The sequence below is a fragment of the Monoraphidium neglectum genome (genome assembly GCF_000611645.1).
Source record: "Monoraphidium neglectum strain SAG 48.87 unplaced genomic scaffold scaffold00985, whole genome shotgun sequence".
Classification (NCBI taxonomy): Eukaryota; Viridiplantae; Chlorophyta; class Chlorophyceae; order Sphaeropleales; family Selenastraceae; genus Monoraphidium; species Monoraphidium neglectum.
The window spans coordinates 1-9125 of NW_014012643.1; the positions used below are offsets into that span (position 1 = coordinate 1).

The window sequence follows — 9125 nt, forward strand, 5'->3', positions numbered from 1 at the left end:
CTGATCTCTTTTGCCACTCCTGTCGCGATGGCGTCGGCTCTTTCGTTGCCTGTGATTCCCACGTGGGCGGGCACTTTGAGGAGTACAACCGGCGGCGCCTCCGGGGGCCGGCGCAGCGCGCGACTACAGACAGTGAAACGTCCAGGTTTGACCGCTCTTCGACAGCTGCAGCTGGATGTCACAACAAACTTCCGGTTTCACACACTGAATAAATACGTATGCCCTTGTGTTTGCAGTGCGTTGCTGGGGGTGCATTGCAATCACGGCAGCAGCGAGTGATCAGGTGCATCGCCAGATCCCCCCCGCCTAATAAGGCAATTTGGCTATCTCTACGGCGACGGTGGCGCGGGGCCTGTGTCTCATGTGCAGGTGCGAGGTGTCTGGTGCGACTGCTGGATGCCTCAAACACTTTTAGCGCGTTCTTCTTATTTTGTGCGTTCTGAGGGAAGAAGTGAGCCAGGAGTGACACAGTACAGGAACACCTTTGGCAGGCAGGCAAGTTCATGGAAGCACGCAAACACGCCGCCACCCAGAGGTCCAAACCTTAGTATACAAGGATGCTTGCATAATTTCTATTAACCTTCTGGTTTAGAAAAGTGAGACTAATCAAACAAAAAGGGCATCCAAAACCAAAAGTTGTTGTTGCCCCAGCCCCCATCCGACTCAATCCTCTCACTCCGCGACCGCCAGCCAGCTGACCGCCGCCCGCAGGGCATCCGCGCCGCCCGCGCAGCTCAGCAGGTGGCGTGTGGCCTCACCCGACACGCGCCCCGCCCACGCGCGTGGGTGGCCCTCGGCCTCTAGCCAGGCCATGAGCTCCCCATCCTCCAGCCGCACTTCGAAGGAGTCGTCCCAACATGCATCGAGGAACTTGGTGAGCGCCCAGCCGTCCTCAGGCCACAGAGAGAGGACGCGGCGCAGCGGTGCAAAGGCGTCCACGCCCTCGGCCGGCGGCCGCATGCGGGCGCCGCCGCACACGCGGCCGCCAAGCAGCGCGTGCAGGCTGTCGCCCCACGGCCCCCTCCGAGTGCCATGGAGAGCAGGAGCCAGGCGTGGAGGTCGTGGGCCGTCACCCCCAGGTCCTGCCACGACACGTCCTCCAGGCTGCCGCTGCGGATGGCCCCAAGCATCCCGCTCAGGGCGGCGGTTGGCCGCCCCCGAATCCAGCCCCGCGCGTCGACCGGCGCGACATCGTCGCGGACCGCCAGGTGACGTGCCTGCGGACTGTCGAGCACCGCAAGCATTTGATGGAAGCGCCCCGCCTCGGCTGCGCTGGCCGCCGCATAGTTGATGTAGTCCTGCACCAGGGTCAGCTCGTCCACCCAGGCCTGGAATGCGGGGCTGGTGAGGGGGGCCGCGATGCCAAGCGCCGCCGCCTGCAGCTCGGCCAGCACCTGGGGGAAAAGGGGCGCGCGGTCGTGCGGTGCCGCGTGTGCACGCGAGTGTGTGTGCAGGAGGCCTCGTGACAGTCATGTGCGGGTCGTGCAGGCAAGAACGGTCTTCCACCAAATAACAACCAGCCTGCATTTGCAATCCCGCGCTCTATGCATACTGCATGCGCCCCACTGCCACACGGGAGCTCTAGGCATCCGGCCACCCACCTGGCACTGCACAGCCCATTGCTCGCCAAGCGCGCGCTCCAGATCCAGCGCGGTGCCGCCCCGCACCGCGCGCATGACAGCCAGCTGCATCCGCTGAGCCTGCAGGTCCTGCGTGCCCCAGCCGAATTTCTCGTGCACGGCCGCGAAGTAAGCATGAGCCATGTCTTCCACCACTTCCTCGCCCCCCGCTGCACCCAGGCCGGACCAGCATCCCGCCAGCTGCCTGTGCAGCGCGTGCAGCGTGGGCCAGCCGCAGTGAGCCCCCAGCCGCAGCCCGGTGCAAGCCAGGCGGGGCACCAGCCAGGCGCGGCCGGCCGTTGACAACACCACATGCTGAGAGGCAGCCTCGGGGGGAGGGTCCAGGGCCGCGACCACTGCCTGCAGGACTTGCACCGCGATGCCCTGCCCATGCGCCTCCGCCCAGATCTCGTCGAGAGCAGCAAACAGCGCCGCGGGTGCAAGCGGCGGCAGGACGTTCTCCCAACAGTAAGGGCTGCCCCAGCCCTTGGGCCCGGCGCCGTCGTTGCCCGCCAGGCGGCAGACGGTGTCCGCCAGGGCCCGGGGCAGGTTGCAGCGCTCGCCAGCCATGGTCAGCGCGAAGCACGCCCCGCGCAGCACCTGAAGGTGCAGGTACCCGTCATCCAGCATCGCCGCCATTGTCGCTGCAGAGGCGACGAGCTCCCCGATCCGCGAGGTGCGGTGGTCGGCATGCTGCGTGGCCATCAGCAGCAGCTGCTCCTGCACCCCCGGCTCGCAGAGCGCCGGCCGCGGGCCCAACGGCGCGCCCGTCAGGCACAGCTGCACGGCGGCTGTCCAGCTCGCCGCGGCCGCCGCCTCGTGGCGGGCGCTGGTCTCGTCCATGCCGCCCCGCACAAGGGCCTTGAATTTTTGCTCAACGACTGCGCTGCTGATCTGCTCATGGCAAAGTGAAAACACCTCGGCCGCGTCGCTGCCGGCGGCACGCGCGCGGAACGCACACCACAGGAAGTCGAGCCTGCAGAGCAGCCCGGCCGCTAGCGCGCTGCGCACGACGCCGGCCTGGCAGCGGCGGACGGCAAACGGCTGCAGGTCTGCCAACACGTTCGCCGCGGTGTGACCTGAGCCGCCGTGCCATGCGCGGCAGATATCCATGGCGTCCGCCCACCGGCCGGCCAGCATGGCCGACTTGGCGGCCGCCACAACCTGGGCCTCCCGAGGCACAGGCCGCGCGCCGCCGCCCAGATCAAAGCCGGCGGCCGGGCACAGCAGGCGGCGCAGGGCCAGCGGCTGCAGCAGCGCCGCGACGCCTCCCTGAGCCGCGTAGGGCAGGAGCAGCAGGGACGCCGTGGGTCCGCACAGCGCCAGCAGGGCTCCCACTGCATCGCCGTCCGCCAACAGGCGCTCTGCGGCTGCAATGTCTGGTGCTGCCCCACGCTGCCCCTGCTCCTGCCCCGGCTCCTGCTCCTGCAGCTGCTGGTGCTGCTGCTGCTGCTGCTGCTGCTGTTGCCGATATCGGGCATAGCACAGCATCCACATGGCCATGCCCTCCGCTGTCTGCTGCTTCAGTCGTCGCCACGTTACCGCTGCATACTGCCACGGCCGTCCTGGCGCCTGAGTCGAGTGCTGCGCCCGGAACCACTCAGTGTCAAGTTTGCGGCATAGCTGCAGGCTGCCGCTGCTGGTGCTGGCAAAGCTGGCCGGGTCCGGGAGGCGGGCGATGATGCTCTGCAGGACCTCGCACGGCAGAGCCCTGAGGAGCGTGTGCTGAGCCGCCATGACAATGCATCTACAATTGGGCAGGTGCGTAGGGCTGGCGCGTTGTGAAGCGCCGCCGCATCACTGGTGATCCTGCAAATTTGCCATGTGGCAAGGAAACAGGGGGTAAAGTTGAGTTGAATGCAAGCGGCACAGTATCATGGTGCGGTGGCATCAGCAACCATCATCATCTGTGGCGACAGTAGGCGCCGCTGCACCAGCGGGCGACCGATGGAGCAGTGCGCCAGCAGCTGTGCCGCAAACGGGCCCAGGAGCCCGCTCGCGAACATTCATCTACCAGTGCGTTTCCGAAAATTCGCCACTCGTCCCAAATGCTCGCTTGGCGAAGTACAGGCATCCGCGATGCAGATCTCATGACAATTCAAACTTGCATATGTACTTCGACGCGTGCATCAGACTTCTCTTACAGGAAACAAAAATACTGCCGCAAGCTGACGCTGGCACACGGCCTGATGAAACACATGGACGCGGTCAAACCCAGAGAAGGATTTGATGCGCACAAGGGTTGCCGTAGACAATGTGTCATTCGTGTATCACAAAGCTCTGTAGCCAGACCTGGATGGTAGACGGGAATGAGGGATGCATGCGCGAGAGGAACGTTCCTCCGCGGGACTCGCGGTGGCAGCATGAGCACCCACCTCGTTCACAAGCACAGCGTAATCTGCGGCGTGTGGTGCACGCCCACCACTTGTTGCCTGAGAGTGGGGCTGGAACATGTCAGAGCTTGCTGTGCGTACAGCATGAAAATACCGGTATGCATGTCGGGGGTATGTATGCATTTTTGTCATTTGGCAGGTTTGACCAACCTGGCAGGGCTAAGCGAGCCCAGACCATGCCGGAGCCGATTCATTTTATCATTACCACCTGCTTGTTTGATTGCATGACGGCGGTGACAACACCAGCCAGCCTGAAAATTTACAAGGGCACATCGATCAACTTAATGCCAGGATTATGCTCGGCTTGTCTTCGCGGAACGTGGGTGTTCCAATTATTTTTGGGAGTTGCCAACCTCATGGGGGTCATGGCCTCCGCAATACTCCTAGTGATTGCCGCGTCTGTTGCTGCGTTTGTTTGGTCAGACAATTCATGGTCCAGCTAGGAAACCTCTGTAAGGGGTCACGTGATTATATTGCGCACTACGAGGTCCCACTAATGGTGTGATAATGGCCAAACAGTAGGTCAGACAATTGGAACAGCAGCTGAGGCTATTTCAAGGTCGATCAGTATCAAGAAGCTCGTGGATCCCTGAAAAAATTCCATGAGCTTGTTGATGACTATTTAGATTGGTTGGACCAGCACCCAGCTTGCACCTGTCTGTCACTCAGTTACCTGACGACATTGTTGCCACAATGCAAGAGTTGCGCTGGGTTTCCCTGTGAAGATCCTATGACACAATATTGTCATTTCCTCTGACACATGTTTTCATTGGCAGGAAGCTGCAGGCTTTCCTGAGATGGTTGCATTCACACCTTGCCCACTTCGTTCTTATGCCCCATGTGCAACCCTCAGCCATCAAATATTTGGGTTACCCACAAGAGAAGAAGATTGATGAGGAAACAAGATGCCGATTCACGGCCGAAGACACAGCGCCACTGAAAAAACCAGGTGTGCATGGCTCTCCCCCTGTTCGCCTGTCCGCATGAGCACGACCCGTGGCACAGCTGCCACGTCGCTGCACAGCTGCTTGAAGAATCAAGCACAGAAAGGCAATCGGCCATCACCCCGTGCGCTCAGTGGACGGAGGCTTCTCCCACACCTTCCAGGCCACCAACTTCACATGGGTGTCCGCGTTGCTGACCTTCGCCCGCCCAAACCTGTGCCACGCAGCTAGCGCCGCCTCCCACTTGTCGCCTCCGTTCTCTTGCAGGCGCTGCAGCTGGCTGGGCATTAGCGCGAAACCGTTTGGCCACGGCGTTGAGTTTGGGCCAGACCACAGCACCTCGATTCCCCCCTCCAGCGTAAGCACCAGCGGTTTGTCAGAAGTCAGGTCGCGCACAACCGCCATCGGCGGGAGCCCGCCCTCAATTGCCTGCCCCTGCTCGCCCTCCGCTGCCCGCCCCGTTTCGTCCTGATCTTCGATAGACTTGCCCAACTTGCGCAGGAGGGTAGTCTGGGCGAGGTGGGTGTAAGGGACAGGCAGAGCAAGGGTGAGGTCATAAGCCGCGGTTGTTTGCAAGGAAAGAATGTTGGTAACATTCAGAGGTGCTTCCTGGAATTTGGTTTGAGGAGCATGCAAGCGTCGAGTGGGCCAAGCTGCAACGTTTAGGTGCAGCAATGTTGCAACAGAGGCCGCGGTTGCTCTGAGCTCACCAGCTTGAAGCAGGTGGTGTTGCAAGCCTCCTTTTTGCCCAGGCTTTCCAGGAGGCCTGGCTTCTGTGCAGCCAGCGTGACAAACCCGTTGAGATCCCCGGAGCGGTTGACCAGCCGCGGCTGGCATACATGCGGAGGTGGCGAGAGGCCATTGTCAACACCAAGCAGTTAAAAGTGGGTATGGAGACTGAGGTCGCGTGAACGTGGTGAAAAGCTGATATGCCCGCGCTTGGCATACACGTGTTTGCACCGACAGCCCATCGAACTTCAGGCGGCTGCTCAGGACAAGGCGTCGCGTGCAGTGCAGTATTGCAACTCACATATCCGCAAACGGCCGCAGCGATCTGGTGGGCACTCAATCCCTGCTGTGTCGTATTCTCTTCACGCTGCTGAGACGCGTCCGCCGCTGCTGCGCGCTGCAGCGTGCTCTGAGCACTGCTCTCCTCCCCGCCGCCCGCCACCCTCGCGGCCGCCCGACGCGTGCGCACAGGTGTGAGCCCTGCGTCAGAGGCGGTGCGGTCTCCGGCGCACCCCGCGGACAGCCCAAGTGGGGAGGGCGGCGCGCCACGGAGCTGCCGGTGCTGCTTCTGCTGCTGCGGCGGCGAGCCGTGGCGCGAGGAGCTTGGGCTGTTTTCACCCGTCTTCATGGCTTTGCGCGCCCCGCTGGCGTCGCCATTGTCATCGACAGTGCCTGCACCCTCTGCCCCGCGCGGCCGCCGCGGCGAGGCGCCCAGGGGCCGTCCACCCGCGTGCAGGAGAGCCGCTGCAAGCTGTGGAGGTGAGGCCTGAGAGTGGGCGGGGAAAGGCAAACTGGTGGTGTGCTTGCGGCGGATAGTATGTGCGGCTAGTATCTGTAAGCAGGAGGCTGTTTCTCCATGGCACCACATGTCAACATGCTGTGCACCTGATAGGCAATGCAGTGCGAGCGTTGCTGGATGTAACCACGCGACATATGATAGCTTGAGACAATTGTGAATGGGACGGTTCAGGCATTGCCAGTCGCACCCACACAGCCTGCAGCCCAACCTGAATATCTTCAAGCCCTTCTTGGCCGCAACCCGCATCGCCTCCACCGCCGCCCTGAACAGCGCCGCTGCGGCTGCGGCCGCCAAGGCCAGCATGCCCGCAGCCATCCTCCATGCTGCCCGCCTCAAACGGCTCGCTGCCCTCCTCGTCCTCAAGCAATGGTGGCGGCAGCGCCCGGCGCGGCGACTGCCGGTGCTGCTGGTAGGGCGGCTGCTGATGTTGCCGTCCCAGAGGCTGGGGCTGCTGCTGCTGCTGCTGCTGCTGCTGCGCAGGTGGGCCCTTGCAGCCGCCATCATTTCGCAAGCTTTCTTCTTGGGGTGCCTTCTGGCATTCATGGGTGAGCGGGCAGCCAGGCGAGGCGAGTTGAGGGATATCAGTGGCTTTGCAAAGCGTTTGCAATGCTCTGAGCTGATTGCATGCAAGCTTCCACGTCAAGAGCTGCACACAAGGGAGGATGCCACGAAAACGGCTCACTGCAGTATCTGTGCGTGATCAGGAAATCCCTCTTCCCCCCCCTCCCGGCCCCCGTCAAGGTGTGATCTGCATAATCCTACCAGAAATTCGCCGGTGGTGAGACGGGGGGACAAGGGCTGGGCAGGGGCGGCAGCCGGGCCAAGGCCCACCTGCACATGTTGCAGATTGCAGCGGTCGACCGGGTCAGCAAAGCTGTGAACGTTGGTTGGCAACCAGTGCAAACATGCCAGAGTTGTTTGCAGTGACAGTGAGAGCCCCGCACCACACCTGGTGGCCGCCGGACTGCAGCGGCAGGTTGTTGCGCCTTGGGCTGGAAGAGCCCCCGCCGCCGTGATTGCTGGGGTCAGCATTGAAGCAGATAAACCGGCCGCGCCCCCCAGCGATGACGCCGCTGCTGTCCTCGCGCCCGGCCCTGCCGCAGGGGCCGCGGGCCGTGCGGGTTGCTGCGCCGCCCGGGCTGAGGAACTCTGGGGCGAAGCCCTCCTGCAGAATCCAGCGAGCAGACGGGTTGGAAAGTGCGAGCAACCAACAGATTGCCTGTGAATGCTGCCTTTCACAGTTGACATCATGTGTCTGTCCTTCAGAGAACAACAAGCAGAAGATTTGCACTCAAATCCATCTTGACTGGCCTACCTCATCGGCATCCACCATGGCCTCGTCTTCGCCGTGGTCGGCCTCACCCAGACCAAACAGCGGCTGCGCAGGGCCGGCGGCCAGTCCAAACACAGCCTGATATCGTTGCAGATTGTTGAGCACACATGTCAAGATGGTATCTGGATGAGATTTGGACTGCACAAATGTGAGACTCCCATCACATTGAAAGTCACACACCCCACCTCGCGGCTGCCGCCCTGCAGCGGCACTCTGTTGCGCCCGGGGACGTCGGAGCCCCCGCCAGCGCGAGTCATGGGGTTGGCGCCGCGCCATGAGCTCGGGGACCAGTCTGCAGCATTGCCGCCGCTGTTGTCGTCGTCCTGCATGCCGCCGGGGCCACTGACCACGAAGGCGTGGGCGTGGGCGTTGCCCATCACGGTGTACACTGGGCCTGAGCCCTCCTGCGGAAGCGGGGTGTTTGAGAGGGGAGTACTTGCTCAAACAGTCAAGGGCTGAGTTGTAACCTTGCAAGAATTGCAAGCTAGGTCAACTTGCAACAATCAAACCTGATGTGAATTGCATGATCCCTGTAAACAAGTGGCACAGCACTTCCCGAGAATTGTATATCATACCATGTGAGGGGGCCGCAGGAGCCCGTCATGACCGCCAATCAGTCTGTCTCCATTCAGCTGCGGTGCAGCGAGTGGAGCCCCGCGGCCCGCCTGTCGAGGTGTGTGTAGTTGTGTGGAGTCGACAATGGATGTGTGGAATGGTTGGATGGCCTGCGCGTATCTGCGAGCAAGAAAGTCAAGTTCAAGAATAACGGGCCCACAACCAGGCTTGAAAAACAAGGCAGAAGGCACATGTGCGCTTGCAAAGCTGACAGTACACCGGTCATCGCCGTGTGGTGCACCAGGCTGGGGTTGGAGTTCTGTGGGCTTTGGGCTCTTCAACTTAACACAGAACTCCAACCCCAGCCAGCCCAAAGCCGCGTCCGAAGGGCTGTGCTTCTGCTGTGGGCGGGCCACCGGCCCTTGGGGCCGCAGCAGGTGGGCCGACCTGAGCAGAGACGGACAGGCTGCGGAAGCCAGCTGGGAGGCCGCTGTCATCAGCTGCGCTTGGCAGACCATGAGGGAGCTGCTGCCCGAGCGTCCTGTGTCCCTGCGGCTGCTGCCCCTGCTGCTGCGACCCGTGCTGCTGCTGCGACCCGTGCTGGTGCTGGTGCTGGTGCTCGTGCTGGTGCTGGTGCTGGGGCTGGGGCTGGTGCTGCTGCTGCTGCTGTTGCGGTGGCTGCGGCTGCACCGCCACCCCAGCTGCAGGCCCGCCGCTGGCCCTCGCCCACGACTGCGGGCCCACAGCGGCGGG

General features: G+C 62.6%; 2 protein-coding genes across 2 annotated transcripts in view; both read right to left on the reverse strand.

The window, feature by feature from the left end:
* Positions 1 to 672: 672 nt before the first annotated feature.
* MNEG_6191 (hypothetical protein) lies at positions 673 to 3356 on the reverse strand (the record flags this gene model as incomplete). The annotated part of the gene is made up of 3 exons (XM_014045333.1): positions 673 to 1003; positions 1090 to 1394; positions 1602 to 3356. The coding sequence occupies 3 exons, from the start codon at positions 3354 to 3356 to the stop codon at positions 673 to 675; spliced, it is 2391 nt and encodes a 796-aa protein (XP_013900787.1).
* A 4419-nt stretch (positions 3357 to 7775) lies between these two features.
* The window catches only part of MNEG_6192 (hypothetical protein), a gene marked incomplete at both ends in the record, with an annotated part of 5108 nt that continues 3758 nt past the window's right edge, over positions 7776 to 9125 (reverse strand). Inside the window, 2 exons of the mRNA XM_014045334.1 lie at positions 7776 to 7862; positions 8003 to 8221. Of these exons, the coding sequence (XP_013900788.1) occupies positions 7776 to 7862; positions 8003 to 8221 (306 nt within the window). The remainder of the gene's footprint in view (positions 7863 to 8002; positions 8222 to 9125) is intronic.